The sequence below is a fragment of the Talpa europaea genome (assembly GCF_964194135.1).
Source record: "Talpa europaea genome assembly, chromosome: 10".
Lineage (NCBI taxonomy): Eukaryota > Metazoa > Chordata > Mammalia > Eulipotyphla > Talpidae > Talpa > Talpa europaea.
Window position 1 is genome coordinate 67,393,765 of NC_140077.1, and position 23,982 is coordinate 67,417,746.

At 48.2% G+C, this 23,982-nt stretch overlaps 1 protein-coding gene and 1 pseudogene across 2 annotated transcripts in view; both read right to left on the reverse strand.

Annotated features, from left to right (window-relative positions):
• KCNK2 (potassium two pore domain channel subfamily K member 2) overlaps positions 1-18,954 on the reverse strand; it is a gene marked incomplete at both ends in the record, with an annotated part of 83,963 nt that extends 65,009 nt beyond the window's left edge. The window contains 3 exon segments of the mRNA XM_084245983.1: positions 18,771-18,780; positions 18,784-18,789; positions 18,793-18,954. Coding sequence (XP_084102109.1) covers positions 18,771-18,780; positions 18,784-18,789; positions 18,793-18,954 — 178 coding nt within the window.
• LOC311179089 (acyl carrier protein, mitochondrial-like) lies at positions 2,001-2,470 on the reverse strand (annotated as a pseudogene). The gene has a single exon. The product of its transcript is annotated as an acyl carrier protein, mitochondrial-like (transcript).
• Positions 18,955-23,982: the final 5,028 nt, after the last annotated feature.

The following is a 23,982-nucleotide window of genomic DNA, read 5'->3' on the forward strand; positions in this document are numbered from 1 at the left end:
ATCGATAAGTTACATGGAAATGACACTTGTTTCGTGTTTCTTTATTAAAAATATAGGGGCATCTACATGAATCAAAAGAGAAAAAGAAATCCCCAAATTGCTTTACACAATTAAATTAACTGTTAAAAATATTGATAAAGCTTATATTTTCTAAATCTAGCATCAATAATTTTTTTCTTTTTTAAAAAATATATTTCTGATTTCACATGGAGGACAAAGAAAAAGTAGTACATTTGCATATTTTATGCAGAACACAAATGACTAAATCATTTTAGGTTTCCCCAGAATCTATCTTTTAATTGAGCAAAAGTAATATTTTTAATCTGATGTTTTTTGTTGGAAACAACTTGAATGAAAATATCTTTCACTGCTTCATAAAAAGTCTTTCAAAGTCCTTGAATGCGTTTCTAAGTAATGCATGACCTAAGTTGAACCACACATTAATTAGAAACTTCTTATAAAGAAGCATCCTTTATAAAGGCAAGAAACTTAGTTTTTGTAATGTGGAAGAGCTGGGGTTCTTGCGGGGGGTCACCTCCCCACAGGAGACCTTCGAGAGCTCCTCTGATAAAAACCCCTCCCCCCAGTCTTCCCTTCTATTTAGGGGTTATGCCATCACAGTCAAAGTTATTTCTGCACAGACTAACAAAGTATACAGCTTTTTCTTGCTCCTTTCAAAGTGTGGATTTATTTCCTATTAGTAGAAACAAAAGCTGAGTATTCAAAGGAGGAAACAACCGTGAATGCAGGTGTCTCCATCCCTGGGATGGGAGCCAAAGGCACTCGGCTGCCTACTGGGGTCACTGCCACCCATTCTGTCCACTTGGAACATTTTGTAATTACAAAAGTAATACACGTATTATTGGACATTTTGAAATATAAGAATTTTAAAAATTTTTAATCAGTTACAGACCCTAAAGTTGTTTTTTGTTTCTTTTTTTTTCAACATGTGTGTATTCAATTTTTGGTTTCGTTAATAGTTATAGTCATGAAATATGTTTTCAAAGAGCATAAGCATGTCCTGAGCTATTTTCAAGTCATCAATGCTTTGTCTCAATCTCTCACCCCATCACTATCTCACCTCTTAGTCATCAACGTCTCAGAGGAGCCCCAGAGAACATAACTACGCCTCTATCACTGAAGGGATTTGTTTCACAGTACCCAAGTTCAAGTGTGCATTTACAAAGTTGTTATGGAGATTGTATGTTAGGTAACAACCGAACCTGAAACAACAGAGTTCTGTAATTTTTTGAACCTGGTGTGAAATGACGGGGTGATGTGGAAGGGAGAGTCACAGTCAACCCTTCAAGTCTCTGGGACCCTGAAGGAGTCAGAAAAAGCCCCCGTGAAGTCAATCTACAAACCCAAGCGTCCCCACCTGTGGGTTCTCCTCTGAGTTTTTCTAAATTCTACATCACGGTGTGATGTATTCATAGTCTATTATTAACCTAGCTTTTGCCCCCTCCCAACTCATCTCAGCTTAAGTGGGGGACCATAGATTAATAAAAGTATGGGGAGAGAAACAGAATGAGAAGTCAGAAAGAAACAAGAGCTCAAGTGGCAGGAAAAAGACAAAGGGTGTTTAGATAGCAAAGAGAGTTCTAGAAGAACAAGACTGGAACTTAATACAATTAACAGTCACTCTACCTAGGAAGTTCTTTTAAAAGAGGTTGTCCTTAAAGAAGACTTGAGTAGGCAGGAGAGCGGGATGAAGGAGAGACAGCTTCAAAGGCAGTATTTTTATACCATTTTGCTTCAGGGTTACCACTCTCACCCACACAAATTCATGCAATTTTTAAGGCCCAGAGTTCTAAATTTTTTTTTTTTTTTTGGTTTTATAGATTTATTTTCAAAGGGAAAAAACACTTAGACAATTTAAATACAAGTCAAAACAGAATTACTCTGTCAAAGTCAGCGATGATGCCAAATGTGTTCTCACTTGCAGACACTTGCCAGCATCTTCTGAATCTTCTCTCAGTGGAGAAAGGGGGTCTGCTATCTTATTCATATACATCCTTTTTATCTGCAATGTAATCTACGATTTCTTGTGGACACATTAACTTTTCGGCATCTATATCAGTAATTTCAAACCCAAATTCGTTCTCCATCGCCATGATAATTTCCACGTGGTCCAAACTGTCTAAGCCCAGGTCTTTCATAAAATGGGAATTTACCGAGAGCTTTTCTGGGTCAATTTTGTCGTAGAGCTTCAAGACATACAGAACACGGTCCTTGATTCCCTCTAACGTCAGAGGAGGGGCGTTGCTGTACTGGCGGCACAGCTGTGTAGCTCTGCTCACAACCTGCATGAGCACCGAAGTGGGCTGCAGAGCCCCAGGCCTCGTCCGGGCCCTGACAGGGCACAGGTGGTGCTGAGGGGCAGGGCAGCGGCCAGCGTGGGGACACGAGGCAGCGGCACGAAGGCCGCAGGCAGTTGGCGGACACAGGCGCAAAGGACACGAGCCGCCATGGCTACCCAGAGTTCTAAATTGATGAGAAAAAAATAACCCAAAATGGAACAAAGAAAGTTTTACTCTGTTAATATATATAGCCATAGACTCTCAAATTTGGAGATTCTATTGACTTTGCCTAAAAAAATGTCACTGATCTCTTTCATTTGATTTCCCAGTACAGTTAAGCCTATATTTCCATAACAAGTACAAGTTTAAACAAAAAAAAAAGTATTTTATACCTATGTAAAAGTAATCACAGGGGAAAGAGTTATTGAAATTATTCAAGTCTCAACAGAAAGGCTTTATTTTTTATTATAGGTTTTTAAAGCAAATGAATTTTTTCCCAGTCCTTTCTGAATATATCATCTCAGGTTCTGGACACACACAAACAGCCAGCAAAGTGGCCGGTTAACCCAATTTGTATTTGACTAAACCAAACTGGTCACAAACCAAATTAGTCCCCAATAAAGGGGAAATATCACGACATTAAAACATTCCAATAACATTCTGATGGACAGCTGTTTCATGCCCTGGGAAATTCTAGGTATTTCTCCCTTCAACAAACTTGACTAATGACCATTGATAAGCCCACAAGGAACTCCTGTGCTCTCAGGCTGCAGGTATAAGTTCTTAATACACTGTAGAGTCAGTTCAGTGGGACTTGGTAACAGAGAACAGGAAGTCTTGCAAAACTGCTTAACATGTTTATAGTCTTGGCTCAAAGTCACAAAATCAAGACAGCATAAATAATATATGAATAACTTCTCCAAATGTAATGATTCACACTAATCCTGCCTCTGCTCCCTGGCGCTCCTCCACCCCGCCCCACTCCCCACCCCCAGGGACACTCCCTTTCACACACTCGCCAGTCAGCACAGACACTGGGTTGGTTGAAATTCATTTTGTTGAAAAAAGGAACTTTTTTTTTCTTGCACAAATATAATCATGAATCAATTATTAACATGTTCAAATTTATTTTTGCCCAAATACAAATAATCTGGAATAGGACAGAATTTCTTAAACCTTTTCAAGCCAACTGAAACAACCTCACTACCTTTGATACCTGTCCAGTAGCTGTCATTCAACACCTCTCTGGCTGACTTGAGAGTGCCACTCCATGCCAGAGACTCTGAAAGCAAAGCTGACACCTCTCCTCATGCCTCTGACATTAGTCACTCACATTGTTCTATTGCTCATCCTCATTTATGCAAGAACACCCATCCCAGGTGCAAGTGGCACAGAACACAGCGGCCTGCGAAAGGGAAGATGCCCCCAAAGTCGCGGGACAAGCAAGAGACAGGAGGGTCTTTGCCACCTAGAGACCCAGGACATGAGCCCACAGTCCCCCATTAGTGGAGGAGGGTCTAAAGGCTGGTGAGGTACCGAGCTGGGTGAAACCCCATGATGGTCTTCACATCTGCCCCAAAATCCACTCAAACCAAGACTGTGCTTGTGCTGGTGGAAGATGCAGGGATGCCAAGCCGGGCAGAGTCGCAGATAGGCAAGTCTCAGGAAGCCATGGGGACCTCTCCAGCGCTGCAGAGGGGAGTGTGGACAGCAGGGAGCACTGATGCAGGCAGCAGGGAGCACCGATGCAGGCAGCAGGGAGCACCGACACAGGCAGCAGGGAGCAACGACCTACTTGAGCCTCACTCACTGTTCCTATTTCATCACCTGCTCTGCATCCATGTCCCCCACACAGCTCTCTCCCCCGAGGTAACTCTTTCAAAACAGCTGCACGGTGCCTCAGCATCTCATAAACCAACCCTTGACCACTATCCTCAGGGCATCCCCGAGGAGTCAGAGGCTTATTATTATTTACCTTCGACAAAAGCTGGGGCACGAAGAGGCTACGTGGGTCACACCTTCAAAATAAGTAAAAACAATAATAAAATAACCTGGCAAACCAGTGTCTTGGTTATAGCTTGGCTGCATTATCTTTGTTTGCCTAGCATTTCACAGTTAACCTTTGTAATGCTACCTCTGTATGAAAACACTTTGGAAGTTCCAAACAATAAAAATATCTAATAACACGTTTTATTCAAGAATCAATTCCTGTGGGCCTCCCCAGTGGCCTAGGGATTCAATCTCAAGCTACCAATGCTCTGGCCTGAGTTTGATCCCCAGCCAGGGAGGTGATCCACATGGTGCAGCAGACCTTTCCTGTCTTGCCCACTGCTGCTCCCCTCAGCAGTGTATTTCAGTGGATCTGCCTGTTCTGCTCCCAACTCTATCTCTGGTGAATCCTCTCACTCCCCGCACCTCTGGCCTACACCCCAGTTCTTCTACATGAAAAGTATATTGAAAAAAAAAATTCCTGAGTTTGAAGTTGGGGCAACATCTTGTTTATCTTACCCATATGTGTAAAATGTATCCCAAAGAATCTTCTGCCTGGTCTTGCATGTCTGTGTCCAGCATAGCCTCGGTGTCAGCCATAGTGCTCACCACCAAGAACTACTGGAGCCACACTCTGAGCTCACTGATTCCGAGTACCTATAAAGCCTGGCCGTGAGCTGACAGAACAGAGCACAGGCTGCCTGCTCCAGATCACAGAGCAGGACTTGGTGGCCGATGGTGGCTCCTCTCCAGCTGCAAGGGGGCTCCGCTCAGTTCCCAGAACACCACACTTTAGTGTGCCCCCAGTCTCCCTGACTGCCTTCTCATCCCTTCTTCACTCCTCTCTTCACTCATCCACATGCACAGGCCATTTCATTTATACTGAAGACTTTAAACATCACTGACAGGCCGTTAACTTCCCAACACAGTCTTCACTTGAGTCCAACCCTGTCTGTCTGGAAGGCAATTCCAATATCATCCCCCAGAGCTCCTTCCTGACACCTGCTCCACCTGTCTGTCCTAGCTCAGTAGCTGGCAACCTTGTTTTTACAGCTTTTCAGGCCTAAAGCCCATGAACCATCCTTAACTTCTTTTTTTTTAAAGATTTATTTATTTATGCATACAAGAACTGAGGTGCAGGCCAGAGGTGTGGGGAAGTGAGAGGATTCACAAGAGACAGAGTCGGGAACAGAACAGGCAGGTCCACTGAAATCCACTGCTGAGGGGAGCAGGAAGGAGACGGGAGAGGTCTGCTGCACCATGTGGATTTCCACCTTGGCCGGGGATCAAACTCGTGCTGCAGTGGCTGCGGATAGCTTCATAGTGCTGTGACTTAACTCCTTGCACTACCAGGGAGGCCTCTTCACTTCTTTTTCATCCACCTCCCATCAAGTCACATTGGCCTTGCCTTCAACATACCCCAACCTGACCACATGCTATCACTCCTCTGCTCTCTCCCCAACCAGACCACCACCATCTCCCGATGGACTCCCCACTTCACTCAATTACATCTGTTTCTCCTTGGGGACCGCCACACCCCTCCAAGCTCTAAGGTGGATTGTGTCCTTGGACTGCTCAAAGTCCATCCATGGTCCTGCAACTCACTCCCAGTGAAATCCAAGGTCCCACTTGCTGGTCTAAGGGGTGCCTAGGGTCCATGCACCCATCTACGAGACCCTGTGGGATCCGGTCCCTGTTGCCTCTCTTGCCTTTTTCTTCAACACAAATTACCCTCTTCATCACCCCTTCCAGGCATTGGCCTCTCTGCCAGGAATGTGCCTGCCTCTGAACCTTTATTCTCACCTTCTCTCCACCTGGAATGCCTGCCCTGGTTATTTACATGTCTGCACACAGCTCACTATGTATTATCTTTCCGATCTCTGCTGAATTATCTGAATTCCCTGATCTGCACATTTAATTAGCCCAGGCAACCTATATTATTTTTTGCAAAACACTAAGAATTACCTTATATATCTATTAACTTTTTTCTCATTTCTGTAACTATCAGAGCCTTGAGTTGCTCATAGTTTTAAAACCTGACGTCTTAAACAGAACGACATCAGCAAAACAGTGGAAGATGTTGCTGATTCAACAACGGACTGACCCTCAGTTGGAAATCTAGGAACCAGTAATATTTGCCCCAAGTGAGAAGAAAACCAGCGAGGCTGTTAGGAGGATCCATGACACTCATCTTCTGTGGGCCTCCCCTCAGTTCTGTATGGCCTGATCAGGAAAAAAAGCCCAGCCTTTCCTTGGGGGGAGAAAAAGATGGTGTGGGCATCTAATGCTCTGGATTTGGAATTGGTTTCCATCTCGCCTGCCTCTGAACATTAACAGAGTCCAGCATACTCCTGATGCCTGGGGTCATTAAGTACAGAGAGAGCTGGGCAGCCTGCTTCTGCTCCAGAGGACAGAGCCGAGGAGGCAGCACAGTGATTCCACCCTAGAGGAAAAGAGAAAAGTGGGGCTTGCATCCAACATTCTGGCTCTTTCGGGGGGGCTCGAGCATTGCCAGTAGTAGATACTACTATTGGGTGTCATAGTAGGCACCCAAGAGTCACTTAATGGGTAAGTATTCATCAAATTTTTGCTCATCCACTAGATAAATCATTTGTAACATTTTAAAGCCTCATGTCCCTTTATGAATGCATTTAGAATCATATGACACTTGAACTTGTGGACTCCTTTTTAGAAATCCATTTGTAATTTCATCTGACAATTTTCGTGGTAAGAGACTTCAAAGAGACACCACACACTTATGTTTTCCTACAGATTCTGAAGATCCCCCCTAATCCTAAAATTCTGAGGTTTCTGTTCATTCATCCAGCATAGGAGGCAGCAAGAAAACTGAGATGACACTCGTGAAACAGAGTCACATCTATATAGGGCAGAGAAAGGATGCATACTGCAGCTCCCTCAGCAAGAATGAAACATCTGGATCACTTACTGCAACAAAATAAGAAGCGTTAGCATAGCTAGATCTGATCCTAGAAAGATGCCGATATTCAGAAGACAGAAAAATAAGGGAAATGGGAAAATTTAGGGCTTAGTTTTCAGAGGGTAGAGTTGGGGAGGCTGTGGTAAGTCCACTGTTCCATTACTAACTAGTGGATTATTCTTAGGTAAATGATTTGAACTGTTTCTTCTAGTTCTGAAATGAGAGTTTAGTGAGGCAATCTCTGCTACAAATTCCAAGTTCCAAAGTCAGCGTTCATGCCTCACAATGTTATATGCAATTAATCAAGATACATTATGACCAAGTTTTTGCTGACCTTTTCTTTTTATCACCTGCCTTTCTGATAATTTCCCTTTTGCTCGTTTTTTGAATTGTCTTTTAGGTACAAAGACACAACACAGTTTGGTTTATATATAAGAATAACTTATTTTATTTTTCTTCTCCCACAAGTAGGGAATCTTATTAGTTCTCTATCAAGAATGGCATCTGGTAATTTAATCATGCATCAGGAAATAATCACAGAGTGTAATACAAGGGCACAAACACACAAGCGTGTTATGAATCAAGGAATAATAAGGCTGGGAGGTAGTGAGTAATGGAGAATTAAGCAGGAGTTCCTGTCCTCTCAAAAAACACTTTTTGCATAATAGCACAGTATAACTATCCAAGAAAAATAAGCCTCAGGAATAATGCCATTATTGCAAAATGGCATTATTTACAATTTTAATTAAACTAAATTATTTAAAACTGCCTTCATGAAATCAAGTTTTAGGCATGTGCAAATCAAGTGTGAAAATTGATGTGAAACTTCAGAACCTGTTAACCAGACAGAGAAAAAGAAAACCCACATTTATTAAGGAATGAGTAATCACACCATTATTTATGGTAGCACATGAGCTGGAAGGACCAATCACAAGGAAGGTTTTAAATAAAAAATGATTTTTAAGTGGGTGAAATATATCTCATTTATCCTAAAACAGATATTAGGATTTATTTTGAGAAGATAAAAATGAAGTACAGGGCTTGCCCTGCACAGAGCCCAGGCAACAGGATTCCCCCAGTGCTCATCCACGCGCACTAGCACTGCCTTCTTCTCCAAGAATCTCAGACACACTGACTTGAACACATGATACCAACTTCAGAATCCTCACCAGCCCCTCCCCGCTCCCCGTCCCTCCCAGAAGCACACACACTACCTGCATCCTTTCAGCACCCTTTCCTGAAAGACTGTCCCCCCTCCTGCCAGCCCAGCCCATCACCATCCCCACTGCAACATCCACGTAAAATTTCTCCCTGTAACCTTCCCAATTTTGTCCCATCTACTCCTCCTAACAAATCACCATATTATTTGCCTAGGACAACTGTGATGTAATTGTCTGTTTCAATAATTTTCTAATAAATTCTCTCTAGAACTGTTCTCTTCCCATTGTATGCAAAGTCTAGACCACTCTTCAAGGCCTCTCAGGCTCCAGGCTGTTTCCCTCTCCTCACAGAGAGGGCCCAGCACACTGATGTCTGCGTGGGTTTCAAAACACTCGGAGGACGCTCTCCCCTGCATTTGCGGCCTTCTCTTCCCAGGACGCTGCCCCCAAGGACTTTCCAGGACTGACTCTCGCTCATTCAACCGTCATCTCTCAAACTCTTGCCTCACTTCTCAAGGAAAACTGTCTGCGCAAACACCCTTCTAACCAGCCCCGCCCCATCATTCCAGCTCATTAGGCCCTGGGCAGTCCTCAGACATCTAACTTCCTGAAATTATCCTGTTCAGGCATTCGTTTTTGTTTAAAGTCCCTCCCATCCCACTGGAGTAGGAGCTGCCTGAGAGCAGGAATCGAATCATTGGTTGAGCTGTTTGTGTTGATTTCTCCATGCTTAGAAAATCTTTCCATAATGTAACATGCGGACAGAATGAATAAGTCGATGGCGAGCACTGTCACTACTTCTTGCCGGAGATGAGCAGATCTTGATACCAACTGTCTTGCCTTCTCCACAAAAGCTAATACTCGATCAGGACAAATGCAAAGTGTCTCTGGATGAGGATTCAGAAAGAGATTACAGGACAGTAAGTGTGAGTGCAAAGGTTCAAAAAATTCAGACTCACAAAATCATTTTTGTGAGTCAGTTTTCTCCCCAGGATCAGTTATTTTGACCCATGATTAAATGTGACTTTGTTCACTGTTCTTGGACATTTGATGACGTGTCTATGGGTTAGAAAAAGCAGCACCTGCCTCACCTGACAGGGGCTGGGAAACAGCACCCCAGAGCATCAGCAACAGCAAAATCACACCCCCAACCTTTAACTTCCTCATAGCCAGCTCTGCAATTGCTCATTTTATCAAAAGAAGCAGAATCATCAAAGCAAGCTTTAATGCCAAGGCTAGCAAGCCCCCTCCATATCCACAGGGGCTCCCTGGCTCCAGAAACACTAAGTCCTGAGAACCTAAGATAAGGCTGCATGAGTGAAATACCATCCATTAGAGAATGTGACTTCTGAGCACCCCCAGGGCTATCCTAATGAAAATAAAACCTGCCCTTTATTGCCAGACAAAACACAAGCTACTCTGCATCCACCTACTGGTGGATCCTTCTAGACCATTTGGACCTGCCTTGCTTGGACTCCATTAGCAAATCCTGACCCACCCAGCATCCGAGCCAGGGCACAGGACTCTAGGTAACCACAGAGCCACCCTGAGCACCTCCACAAATGTGGGGAAGTGAGATTCCCTACCACTGGTTTAACACCAAAATGTCTAAACAAACACAGGCAGCCTGTTCACCCCAGAATCTCAGGTACTCCTCTCCAGTCCCCGCCACACTGGGCTGCAAGCTCAAGTCCAAAGAGAAGAGCATCGGTATTACTGCGTCTGTCACGAAATCGAGTGTCTTCAGACACCCTTTATGGTCCATGAACAGCTGTGATAGGAAAGAAGAAGTCTTTACTTCCCAAAGGAACACATCCTTTTTGGCAATTAGGAGTTTCTGATGAGACCCCAAGTGAGTTTTCACAAAAGAAAAATGGATGCATAACTTCAGAAAGGGAACTTTACAATATCTAAGAAGTGGTGCTGAGACCCTAGAAATGGAAAATTCAATAACTATGCTCTTTGGTTGGTCAAGTGTCAAGGGGCTGGGTGACGGCATGTGACATTCTCCCTTCTCACAGCCCAACCTTCCCTGCTATCTCATCTCCCAACGCACTGTCTCATCACCAGACAGCACACCATCCTTCTAGAAGCTTTGGTAACCTTCTAGAAGCTTACCAGCAGTCTGCCAAAATGGGCACTTTTACTCAACATTATTATACACTGAGGATACACTAGTTAGAGCTCTCCCATTTACATGGAACAATCAGTTCTAAACAAACTGGGGTTTTCTAAGAAAAACTAACAGTGAAACAGAGTGAATTCACATAAAGAATATTTCTAAAGAGAGGTATATATATATATATATATGCAAGTCTAGCTAATCATAGAAGAAAAGCAAGCAGGTCTCCATAAAGCAAGCTCATTTCACCAAATGGCTATTAGAGGGGACACGAGAAAGATAACTCACAAGATGAAGATAATTGGAAGAAGGTTATCTACTGAAGATTGATAAACATGGATTCCTTGTAACATGGGTATGTTGGTAAACACGGGTGTGTTGGTTAGAAACCTGAAAACAAAGGTCTTAACGCTTTAAAAAATGTAGCTAGACAACGCACCTACTGAAAAATACCCCAACAACAAGTGCTGGAGAGGCTGTGGAGAAAGAGGAGCCGGACAGGGGTGCAGCCATTACAGAAAGTGATCTAGGTCTACTTAAAACACTAAGAATAGAAACACCCATATGACTCATCAATCCCCCTCTCAGGCATCTATGCAAAAAGCATGAAACATGGATGCAAAACCCAAATGTTCATAGAGTTGCCAGCAGCACAGGCGAAACATGAAGCAGCCTAAATGCCATCAAGAGACCACCGGCCCGAGGAGACATGGTCTGTCCACACTCTCGGGCACCCTTCAGCCACGAGACGGATGCAGCTGTCTTCAACAAAATGAGGATGTTTGAGAGAATGGGGTGTCACAAAGCAAGGCAGAATGATAAAAACAAATACAGGACGATCCGGTGCCCTGAGGCTAAGGGGTGGTGGGGGATGGGACAAGTGGGAGAAAGTCAATAAAATAATGAAACATGCATTCTAAGCGAAAATACAATGAATCCATATTTGAATGGAGAGGTGTAGGTCTAGGTGTCTTATTCTGCAATGTTTTCATTTAAGACTAAAAGGGAAGATCCCGGTGTGGGGTACCACTCTGCAGTCTGACTACGAAATGACCAATTCAATGTTTAAAATCGCACAAGCCTGGATGAAGACACAGCCAGGAAGGTAGAGGCTCCTCCTCATCCAGTGAAAACCAGTGGATTGGGGAGAAGTAACTGGGACTCCCCTTTCCAACTTAGTGTTTTGCCTGCCTGGGAGAGCCAGGAGGGTCAGCGGGCACCTTTACACGGGCCATGGCTAGAGATGGTGAGAGGAACAGAGAAGAGCTGATTAACCAGAAAGCGGGTCTCAGGCTGAAGGGCAGCCATGCTCTCTGAACAAAGTTTTAACCGAGCAAAAAACAGGCCCTAAAGGGAAAGCTCAGACAATCGAGGGCCACTGCCAGGGCTCAGGAAGAGGCTGAAAAACGATCAGAAAAGTAAAGCCCCAGTGGTTCCAGAAACCCGAAGAGCTCAGTGAGCATGAATTCTCAATGTGGGAAGGGATTTGGGTGAGAGACACAACATCCCCTCTTCACAAGGGAATCACATTTGCCAAATTCACTAGGCAAACGGCTTCAAACTGAAGGGATATAATTTTTTAAAAGAACAAATGAAAAAAAAAATCATACTGAGTAGAAGATAAGACATTCATCTCAAGAGCAGGTACAAGATGAAATGTAGTTCAATTCAAGTCATTCAGGTAAATTAGAGCCACACACGGTTTCCTGTCATGTCCTGAGGCAGGATCTGCCGCCCACAGGGGCTGGTCTGAGGGCACGCTGGCAGCTCTGGGTCCCTCCACTGAGGCAAAGGCAGAAACATGAACCATTGAAGAAATGTGTCTCCAGGCATGGGGTTGTGGGGCTTTGAGTAGGGGAGCCCATGTGTGTGTTAAGCTGTGGCTGTCTTGATGGCCAGATTAATTCTGACCCAGCCCAGGATGAATGCTCATGAAGAGAAAGGCAGAGAAACAGCTGACAGAGACAGAGGACAGCACCTCGCCCCTCACCAAGGATCAGGATGTCACCGAATCCATGGGGACATCTTACCAATGATAAGGGGAGGGGTGGAGGACCATAAGCAACACACTTGAGTTCAGAGCTGTGGAGTGGGCGGGCAGAATGACCAAAAAGATGGCACATGGCCAGCCCCTCTACTCTCAGAGGTCGCTTCCCATCCTTCCTCACTCTTGTTCTATGCATTCTACTCACTTTGCGGTCAACACCTGGGTTTCCTCCACACCCAATAAGAGAAGGATTCCCAGGACAGGTAAATCTGTTTTACTTTAAAGAATCCTACAAAATTCTTGGCCAATTTCAATGAAATAGCAGCGGAGTGGACGCCGTTTACAGAAGGCCATGCTCACTTCCTGTCCCTGTGTCACACCTGAGGTCCGTCCACTGGTTTTCGGGACATGAACTGTTTGCACACTTAAAAACTACATACAACGTAGGCACAGCGTTTATACGCACAGGGAACCAAAGCTCCAGCTGCTCTACTGCAGTGGTCTGGAATCACCTGCACTATCTCTGAGGCCTGCCTTTACACCCTTCTAAAACTAACCTGAGGCCAAATACATACTGTAACCTGGGGGCTCCCCCAACCATAAGGAGCAGACTAGTGGGCCTGGATCATATGTGCATTTTCTCATGCTCAGTGCTAAACCTGCTCCCCATCTTGTCACCACCCCACTGGCCATCGAGACAGCCACAGCTTAGCCACAGCCACATAGGCTCCCCTACTCAAAACCCCACACCCCCATGCTTGCAGACACATTTCTTCAATGGTTCATGTATAGGGTCCCCTAAGGAAAAGAATAATAAAACCTAGGGAGTCCAATTTCTAAAACAAGGGAAACAGCCTTGAAATCTGCTTCACAAATCCTTTATTCAGGTGAATTCTGGTTTCTATTCCTGAGCAACCTCTATACAGCACAAGGCTCCTGGGATCGCACTAGAATCTCTGCTGGTCCTAATGGAGTCTTTCCCCAGGCGACATCATCTGACAACATGACTTTAAATGCCTCTTTCTCTTTAATGTGGGTTTAAATGTGTATCCTCAACTGCAGCCCCCACCGGACCCCACCTCCTACTTCCAGCGCCCTCCCACCCCACCTTCCGGCATCCTACTCAGCAACTCCGCTGTTAGCACCTCAACCTAAACAGGCTGCTGGCCTGGAACTGGCCTGAGCTGTTCGGCCAATCAGCCTGCCCAGCAGAGGGGACAGGCAAGAGACACACAGAGGAGGAGCTGCTGTCAGCCCAGCCTGAGGGCCCGGGGAGCCCAGTGCCTGCTTGTCAGCACTGTCATGTGTCAGGGAGACTCCCCAGAACATACTCAGAATCTAACCATATCTCACGATTCCCGCTGCCACCTCCTTCTGTCCAGCCCAAACCCTCCGTGTCCCACTGCCAGCCAGCACCTGGACTGTAACAGCCACAGCAGGGCTGTCCCTCTGCTACTGTCCCCGCGCCACAGTCTGTTCTCACCGCAGCTGCCAGTTATCCTGGGGAGCCACAGGGAGCACCAACCGCCTCCATTCAACTTGCCCCACTCAAAAGGCTCCAGCCCCTCCCCAGTGGCTCACTGCAGCCTCTACCTGTGGGATCACTAGCCTCCTGGAGGGCCGGTCCCTACCCTGGAGTTATTCCCTAGGAAGCCACTTTACATAAAATTGACCTCATGGCTCATCTGTCCCCAGTGAGTCCATGTAGGGAATCACCCACACCAAACTGCATTTCCTGTTGTCCCCCAACACTGCTCATTTCCCCGGGTGAGACTGACGATATCTCACATACAATCCATCCTAAAGAAAAAAAAAAAAAAAAAAGGAAGCTCACCAAGGCCAAGAATTTTCATGTTTTACTCTCCACTGAATTTCAGCATCGGGGACAACGCACACAGTAGGAGTTGGAGAAACACTTGGGAATGAACAAATGATGCCAGAGTGAGCATAAAATAACGTTCTTTTAAATAGCTGCTTCATTGGCCTTCCAGGTAGGCATGCAGCTCCGGCGTCCCTAGCATCCAGCACTTCAAGGGCGCTTCTTCCCACTTAGGGGGGCACAGGCCCAGGGGTCACCATGCCCCTTTGTCTGTCCTGTCTGTGGCTCCTTCCCTCCATCTTGGAACCCAACTTCCTCCCAGCCCTCGCCCAGTGGTTAGCTCCCTCCCCCTCGCAGCTCCCGCACAACCTCCTCTGACTCTGAGGACCAGCGGCCTCATACCTGGCCTGTGTTTTTCCATAGTTTTGTTTGGCTCCAGACCTGGTGCCAAGGACACCACATTGCAGGTGCTCCACACGTACCAGTGAGAGAAGCAGGGAAAACCATACTGCAGAGCAAGATTCATGCATGGAGGAGCCAACCCAGCAGGAAGGCCACAAAGACCCAGACCCGAGGCTGCCAGCTGACCCTGGGCAGAGGTGACCACTTCTTCACCCTAAAACAGACAGGACACCTCCTCTCCCTACATGTTGGGAGGTGCTCAAACGAGAAGACTAAAATCAAATCTCCCAAGAGGTCTCTGTTATCGATGTGGATATCCTAGATTGTGCCCCATCTTTTTAATCCCAGATTTGATTCAGCAAACATGGGAATGCATGGGGTGAAGACCAGGAACACCAGAGCCGAGCCTGCCTCTGCTGGGTCACCATAGGCTGCCAGAGACACCGCCAGGTGGGTCCCCCAGAGAAGAAGCACTGTGGAGGGGGCACAGAGACACAGCCCCTCATCTGGCTACACAGATGGAAGGCTGAGCTCTATGACAGGCACCAAGAACAGAGTGGGTGACACCATGCCATCCACCATGCACACGAGGACCGGGAGCTCACTGGGGACTCTGGGGTCTACTAAGTTGTAGAGGCAGGAACTGCAGAGCCAAAAGCAAGAGCTCTGACATCTGTCCTCTGGCTGGAACAGGAGCAACCCTGTGCCCTCTGGAAAGTTACTCCCTCTGCCTCAGTTTCTACATGAATGCGGGTAAGAAGGCACTTGCCTATGGGAGTGTTGAAGAGAATTAAATGAGAGAATACGTGCAAGGGGTCAGAAGATGCCCTTGCCCATAGTAGGTGCCTGTTAAACTCTGGCTCCTGTCAGTGGTGTTCATGAGCCTGCGAAGTGTTTCCATCTATTTCTCCACTCTGACATCACACCCGCTAAGATTCCATGAGAGCTGGAAGTCAAGATGCTCAAAACACTTGGGAATCTAGGAGAAATCTAGGAGAATCACAGACGATCCTTCTCTGTGAGACTGATGAAGGATTCTAGCAAGTGGTCACTGGCTGATTTGCCCACCTCCTGCTTCAGCTCTGCTTGAATCTCTGAAGCCATGCCATCATCAAGGCTTCTTTTATCAAAAGAAATTATATTCAAAGAGAAAAAAAAATGATTAAAACTACAGGGTAACATGGGGCCTCCCTGGTGATGCAACGAGTTAAGCACCGCACTATGAAGCAATCCACAGCCTCTGCAGCAAGAGTTCGATCCCCGGCCGGCCAGGGAGAAACCCACATGGCGAGGCAGACCTCTCCTGTCTTCCCCGCTGCTCCCCTCAGCAGTATATTTCAGTCAGTCTCCCTGTTCTGTTCCCCATCCTGTCTCTGGTGGATCCTCTCATTCCCCGCATCTCTGGCCTGTATCCCAGCTCTTGTATGCATAAATAAATAAATCTTTAAAAAAAAAAAACTACAGGATAACAAAGGGAAGAGATATAATGGGCAACTTCTGTACTGAAAAACACAAAATACATGAGATTTATAAGTAGCAAAATACACACTCAGTACTGAATATCAATAAAAGTACAGTGCTTGCCCATGCAGGACAGAAAAAAGAAAACTGGGGCATGTCTTGAGCTCTGTGTTTGCCAAAAATAATGTATCAAAATCAAGGCTCTGCCACAACAGTATGTCTGCACCTGCATGACCTCCACATCACTGTCACAGTTCTGAAGCAGTCTGGGTGGCTCTGAAGTGCTGGAGCATTTTCAAATCACACAGGTTTCTCCCACATTGTTCTACAATGTTCCCGGCCCAAGACCAACCACCTCACTTCAGGTGACACGAATGCAAAGTCACCTCAATCAGATGCCTCAGCCCAATAAAAGGAGGAGGGGGGTCACCCCATCCCTCTCCACAGTGGCCCAGTTCATAGGTGTCCTTTGCTCCAGATGCACCATGGAAGACTTGGAGGCTTGGACCACTCGTTCAAACGATGCCAGTACAACTGCCCAACCACAGTCTAAAACACACCCCACCTGATCCCGAAGTTCAGTTGTGATCCCTACTCATGCTACCTCCAAGACTCCCTGAGCTCTCCTTCTAAACCCCAAGGAAAGTGGGGGCTCATCCAAGAATTCCAGCACCTCTCAGGATGATGTGGCGCAAAGAGAATGCTAAAGAACAGATTGGATGAAGGACCAGGCAGCGCGGCGCTGAGGACAAAGAAATCAGCACGTTTATGGTCAATACTGAAAATATCAGGCCTCCATGGTGTTGCAAGGGGTTCAGCACAGCACTGTGAAGCTATCCACAACCTCTGCAGCAGGAGTTCAACCCAGCCAGAGGGCTACCCACAGGGCGCAGTAGATCTTTCCTGTCTCCCCGCTGCTCCCCTCAGCAGTGGATTTCAGTGGACTTCCTGTTCTGTTCCCCACTATGTCTCTGATGAATCCTCTCACCCTGCACCTCCAGCCTGTACCCCAGTTCTTGTATGCATAAATAATAAATCTTTTAAAAAATACTGAAAATATCAATATCGCCTAGAACAGCATGTGCCAGGCAGGGCACGCCCCCCACCGCTGATGGTGCTGGTGATGCTGGCAGATGCTGCCTTTACACAAACCAAGGTCTGTGGTCCGAGAGTCCAGAGACCAGTCAGAACCTTCAAGCGTAAAGTATTTTTTAATGAAGCAAAGTTCATTTATTTGATGCACTGCACCCTCAGCAGACTATAGCACAGAATAAGCGTTCCCTGAGCTGCACTGTGGCGATTCACAATTGCGCTGTTTGCCTTTGTCTGCTGGTCCGGGCCAGACCTGGACATCACCCCGGTGCCTGCGCTCCTACATGAGGAGACTTGCCACAGCAAGCCAGACAGGTGAGGTGCAGCAGTGACTCAGTGTGGGAGGAGCTAAGTGAGTGTGCCAGGCTAGCCTGATGTTCTTCAGACTGGACTGAAATCTGGGTATAGATGGCACAGAAAGAAGGCTCCAGAAGGCAGAGGAGAATGAGGGGATCCGTGGCAAGGAGAAAGAGAGGAATGGTCTGGGCACAGGAAACTGGCTTCAAACCAATAACAATTTCTTCCCTCAATCGACTGCACCTCATTTCAATGATGCAAAAGTGAATATAAGATGAGGAAATCCCACTCAGAGGCTGACTCAATTTTCAATCCAATTTTACCTAAACCAGATAAGAAAGGCAGGCTCTAGAAGAAAATGAATGTGTACAATTGAGCTGTCTTCAACCACCAGCCAGACCTCTCCTTGAGAGAAAATTCTAGGGCTTCTTCTTGACCAAGAATCTTAGTTTGACCAACAAATTGTTTCAGGCCAATGAAATCTACCACAAAAATACAGCCTTTTCCAAGGAGTCAAACTGAAACTTTGCAGTCCTTGTGGGGTGGGACTTTTAAAACAAAATGATCTTTTTCCACAGGATATTGTTTGGCTATGACAGAGTAAATTAAAACTAAATTAGTTCTTATTCAAAAACTCCATTTTCCTGTGTCGTAGCAAATTGCTTTTAGTTGGGGTTTAGAGAAGCAATGATTAATCACTTCTCCTTAACTACAAAGGCAGTTATCACGGCCTCCCCGGCAGGACTAAGTAGTCAGCCGTGCAGGCCACCAGCCTGGAAGGGGCCCCGCTGGGGCCCCAGGACCCCTGCCTCCTGCATTGCTGGACGCAGAAAAGTGTCTCAGTCACCCACAGGCATCTGCCCCCCCAAGATCTGGCAAGGAGCCCCATGTCCCGTGGCAGTTCTGACACAGAGCAAAGGCAAAGAAAGCAGAGAGAATACAGAACTCTACAAGGGCAGAAAAGCAGAGAGAATACTGTAGAAAGGCAGAGAAGCAGAGGAAGCAAAGGAAGAGGGGAGGGAAAGGAGAAAGAAGATGTAGGGAGGAGGGAGGCGCATGGTCAGGAGGCAACGACACTCTGGACAGAAGTCCCTGGAGAGAAGGAAAGTGGAATAGGGCCCCGTAGGCACCCCCAACATCGTGCCAGCGGCTGTGCCCTGACGCTGACTCTTTCCCGAGGGGAAGCAGGGAAGCATCCCTTACCTGGATGAGCTCATCCAGCTCAGTGGAGTTGACGCAGGCGTGCTGGGCCACAAAGGTCTGCTTCTGGATCACAATGGTGCTCCTCTGGGAAATCTCGTGCGGCTGCTCCAAGGCTTTGAACACAGTGGCCCCAATGATCAGGTAGAGCACGACCACCAGGAAAATCGTGGAGACCGTCTTCCATTTCATAACATTAATGGCTGTGTCGCTCTCCACTCGGGCAGCAAGCACGGTGGGTTTCGTGGAAAAAGAGAGCCTGGGTTTGGAGTTCTGAGCAGCAGATTTAGGATCCAGCAGATCAGGTGCCGCCACTGGCAAGGACAGAGAAAGAGGCTGGAGGTGAGGGGGGTGAGGCGACAGCTGCTCAGCAGCAGCGGAGGCGAGTCTGCTTGTCCTCCTGGAGGAAGCTCTGGTACCCAAGCGAGAGGGCTCCGACCACAGGCGTCCAGAACCTCATTATGTACAGGTGCAAGAAAAGGGGCTGGGTCTGAGCTCTCGGCCACTATCAGGCTTCCAGACGGGAGGAAGAAACAAGGAGGCGGCCAAAAAACTTACAAAAAAAAAAAAAAAAAAAGAATGCCTGGGGTCTTCTTCCCAATGACCTCAGTTCTAGGCATCCATCTGCCCACTAGGCCGATCAACCAAGATGCAGTGAGCTCTGTAGGAGGTGCCAGCTCCAAACCAGGTATTTAAATAGGAAGACAGCACATGGATTCTATGGTTCTCGAGAACTTAAAGCGATCAAGCAAACAGTCTCTTTTTACTTTAAAATTCATTATAATAAAGGAAGTGATTCTAAGTCCACTGGGGACCCCAGCATTGTTTTTCAAAGTAAGATACTACAAGTCCCTGGTAGGTGAATAAGAAATACCCGAAACCCCAGCACGTCTCTCCCTCAACTTCAGAGGGGACTCATGACTCAGTCTGGTGTCTATCTTGTTGTTCAAGTACTGACATATTTTAAAAAAACAAAGTATAGCAACCCATTTTCGCGCCATCCTAATTGCTGCTAAGAAATAGCATGTTTTCCATTTCAACAGTGAACATTATCAAGAAAAAAAAATTAAAACCTCTCTCACACCTTAGCCCCTGCAAGCACCGTCTTGAGGTAATTACTCCATAAGAGGGGATATACTTGTTCTCCTATGAATCCCATGTACTCTGAAGTGACCCCAAACCATTCATTATTCATTTCAGTGGTTCAAAAACATCATTAATGGATTCCTAAAAAGAAATCTAGATACTGAAGTTCTGCTTGCAGAAGGGAAAAGAGGCATCTAGTACAGAATTCTGGATTGCAGTGGCATCCTGGTGCCAAAAGGGTTAACAGAAGGGGACTGAATAAGGGACTAAAACATCAGCCCCTCAACTAGAACTATCCATTTACTTCTCCAACTATCATAGCTATAAGCACAATAACACTAGGGGGCGTAATACAGGTTTGCGGAAGCCACAAAGTAATAATCCAAAAGACACCTGTAGGTAATTCTATATGGAATCTGTAAGGACTTCCACCCCAGTAGCCTACAGGCACCTGAAATGGATTGAGGATAAAAGGAGAATGAAGAGTAGTGGCTAATTTTTCACATGCTCTGCAGCAGCACCGTGCTGCAAGTCCATGCAAGACGACCACAGCTTGAGCTCACAACAGAAATCATCAGTTGCCCATTAAAAAAGTTTTGCAACCAAGCTGTTTGAAGCTCCAGATCTAAATGTTTCCAATGATGGCAGATCACAGAGGGCTCCTCACCCAGCAAAGTTCTAGATGATTCTGACTTTGAAGACATGAAGTCAGAGGTCTAATGGCTCCAACTAGACAGTCCATATCCCTGAAGCTGTTCCAGCAACTTTCTGGGGTTCAACCTGCTACACAGAGGTATGTTTCCCTCCTGAGGCAGCCACCTGCTCCAAACAGCCACAGACTGTACACAACTTTAACGTGCCTGTTTATAAAGGCAACTGTACTCAACATTAGCACTGGGCAAGTGTTTAATGTTTTATTTTTTAAAAAGACCTTTTTTTTAAATAAAAATGCTGATAACAGCTAAAATCACCATCATCTGCTGTCTAGCCAACCCCCCCCCCCCCAAGCTGCTTAATGAGTCTGGGTGTAAAATAAAAGTCACAAAAGCGACAATTAAGTCATCTTTCCATCTTTGGAATAAAAATAACAGAAAGTTCACATAGACACTCCACATTATCTCTCTGAAGGGAGCTTGCCAAGCCTTTCCTCTCCAGTTCCCTGTGCTCTCAGATTTCTGATTTTTCCCATCAGTGGATTCTGGTCTGCAGGACTGAGAAATCCCAAGACTGTTGATCTTGAAGCTCCCAAATCCCAATGCCAAATTAAGACACTGACATTATGTGTTCTGGGAGTAGGGAGACAAATTTTTGGAGAGAATTCACAGGTAGAGAGATCTGCATCTAGATTGACAGATCACAGATGACAGATCGATAGACACACAGAAATAGAGAGCTATATAACAGCTCCTATGGAGCTTCATTCCTTTCAGTCATCGCCCTATTTTTTCATCATCAGAAATCTCCATGTATTGAATATTTGGCAGAGTGCATGGACAGAAACTGAGGAAACACCAAAATAAAAACAACTGCCTTCCCTCTCCTGACAAGGGAACCCCTGGCTTCCAGCTCCACGTCGTTGGCACTGGCCGAAGGCTCCGATCCGGAAGGGGGGCTCCTTGGAAGAGGAATCAAAAACGCCCCTTCCATGCACGCCGGGCACCGGTACCACCGCGCTTCGAGGCCCCCGGCCCCGCGCGATCCCTCGGATAGGGCCCGGCTCCCCAGGGCTGTGTGCTCCGCTCCCGGCCTCCAAGGCGCCTCGCGGTAGGAGAGGGCAGCTCTTTTCAGCACCACCGCCTGTCCCACCGCGCACCGGGCAACAAGTGTGACCGGGGTCACCGGACGCCCCGCCGGGCGGCTACCCCCCAGGCGCACCCTCCTTCCCGCTCGGGACTCCCCCGGGGCCAGCACCCGGCCCGGCCGAGGCCAGGGCCCCAGGCCGCCGCGGAGCGGGCGGGGAGCGGCAGGGGGCGCAGCCGAGGGGGCTGCCTCGGGCCCGGGTTCCGCCGCCGCCCCTCGGCGGGGCACGAGGGGCGCCTCCGCCCGGCCGGGCCGGGTCGGGCCCGGCTCACCTCCCGCGCGGCGCCGGCAGCATGGGGCACGCGGCATTCAAAGCGGGTTTGGGAGAAGCCGGCGGGAGCGGCTACCCCCGCGCCATTGTACTCACTTCTCATTCGGAGCCGGGCTGCGCGCGGCGCGCGGCTCGGGCAGGCATCGTCCCCGGCTTTGTTTTACCAGGTGGGGAGCGCGAGCGGGTGGCCGCGGGAGGGGGTGGGAGCGCGAGGAGCCGCGGAGCCGGGAAGGAGGGGACGCCGGCGGGCCGGGCCGAGGGCGAGGCGAGGCCAAGTCGGGCTCAGGCGCCGCCGCCCCCGCGCGCGCCTGCCCCGCTGCCGGGCCCGGGTCCCCCGGAGCGCGCGGGCCCCCCGGCTCCCGCGCCGGCCGCCGCAGCCGCCGCGCGCCCCGCCCCGGGCTCGTCGCTGGCCCGGCCCCGGCGCGGGGTGGCGGGGGCGGCGGGGCGGCCGTGCGCCCCGGTCGCCGTGAGCGAGCCTCGCGCGGCCCCGCGCCGCATGTCTTTGTGCGACGTCCCCGGCCCGGCCTCCGCGCCCCGAGGGGAGGGGCGCCCCGCGCCCCCCGCCCCGCGCTCCTGGCCGGGGGCGAGCCTCTCGCCCCTTGCCCGCTCCTCCCTCCGACGCCCGCCCCTCCCCACCGCCCCCTCCCCCGCCGGGGCTCGCCTCTCTGCCCCCATCCCCTTATAACCCAGCCCTCAGCGGCGGCGCGGGTGCCGCGGGCTCCCAAGCCCCTCTCCTGCCTGTGGGTACAGCCCTGGCTCACCTGCCGCCTCAGGCGCCCACCAACCCTTCCACTAATGCGGCCCCCTCCCCAGTGCCTGGTGCTCAGGGCCAGGCCCCCGGGGCTCCACCCCATCTCCTGCCTGTGTGAGACTCAGCTCTGGGGCATGGGACTCCGGCAAGAGGACATCCTGCCCTCCTTGCCCACCCTTCAGCATGGCAAGGCCAAATGCCCCCATGGGCGCGGGCACTGCGGGGGCGGTGGGCGGGGGGAGGTGGGGAGTGGTGATAAGGAGGCTACCTGTTTGCAGTGTGAGCCTGGGGAAGGCATGTGGCCTCAAGCGCGTGCGTGCACACACACACACACACACACACACCCCATCTCCAAGGGTGCTGAACCTGGACAGGGAGCTCTGATCCAAAGAATGTTCTCGACCAGATAGGATGGCCTGGGTGAGGGCATCTAGGATGCAGAGGGCACAGTGGTTATGTTCTCAGGGTGAGGCCCCTTGCTGGGGACAGAGGTGGTGAAAGATCAAAGTACAGTCAGTGGGGTGAGAGATCTTTGACCTCCATAAGCACTGGGCGCTCCCCTACTGCTCCCCATCAAGATCCTGGTGGGCAGGTACCAGACCCCACCTGGACTCTACTGCAGTGAGGGCTGCTAAGATGGCCACCAGGGTAGGTTCAGAACTGGTGGAGCAGGGAATGAATGCAAGTAGTGTGGGGGCGCAGCTGCTTTAGGTGAGTCTTCACCCCATGCACTTGCTGTAGGGGAACTTCAGCCCCTTTGTAAACTTTCTCTTCCTTCCCATTTTAGCAGCCAGAATCACCACTGACCTCCCACCCTCACCTCCACTGATGCCTGAGAGTTTATCTTCCAGAAAGGTTACTCTGCCTGATAGAGTGTTTTCCCATTACAAAACTTCCCCAGGACAGTTGGGGACCCGAGGAGGTAGGGTCCTTATTTTAAAAATGACCCTGTAAACCTTTGGCAAGACTGTGGCCAGCAGAGATGAAAAGATGCCAAATGATGTTTAAAATTCCAGAATAGATTCAGCACACGCACCTCTACTTTAAAAAAAAAAAAAGTCTTCCTTATTAGGAATTCCTTCCTGCTGGAATTGAAACATGTTTTTCTCGACTTCTGCTCTCAATAATAATATAATCGGATGTCCTTTTTAAAATGTGAATCAGATCCTCTCAGTCCCCTCAAACCTTTCCAAACTCTAGGTCACATTATTATACGCTTCCTGATCTGGCTACTCACTTCACTCCAGGCTCTTCCTGGGACTGTTACCTTCCACATACACCCACCTTCCCCAGTCCTTGCCCAACTT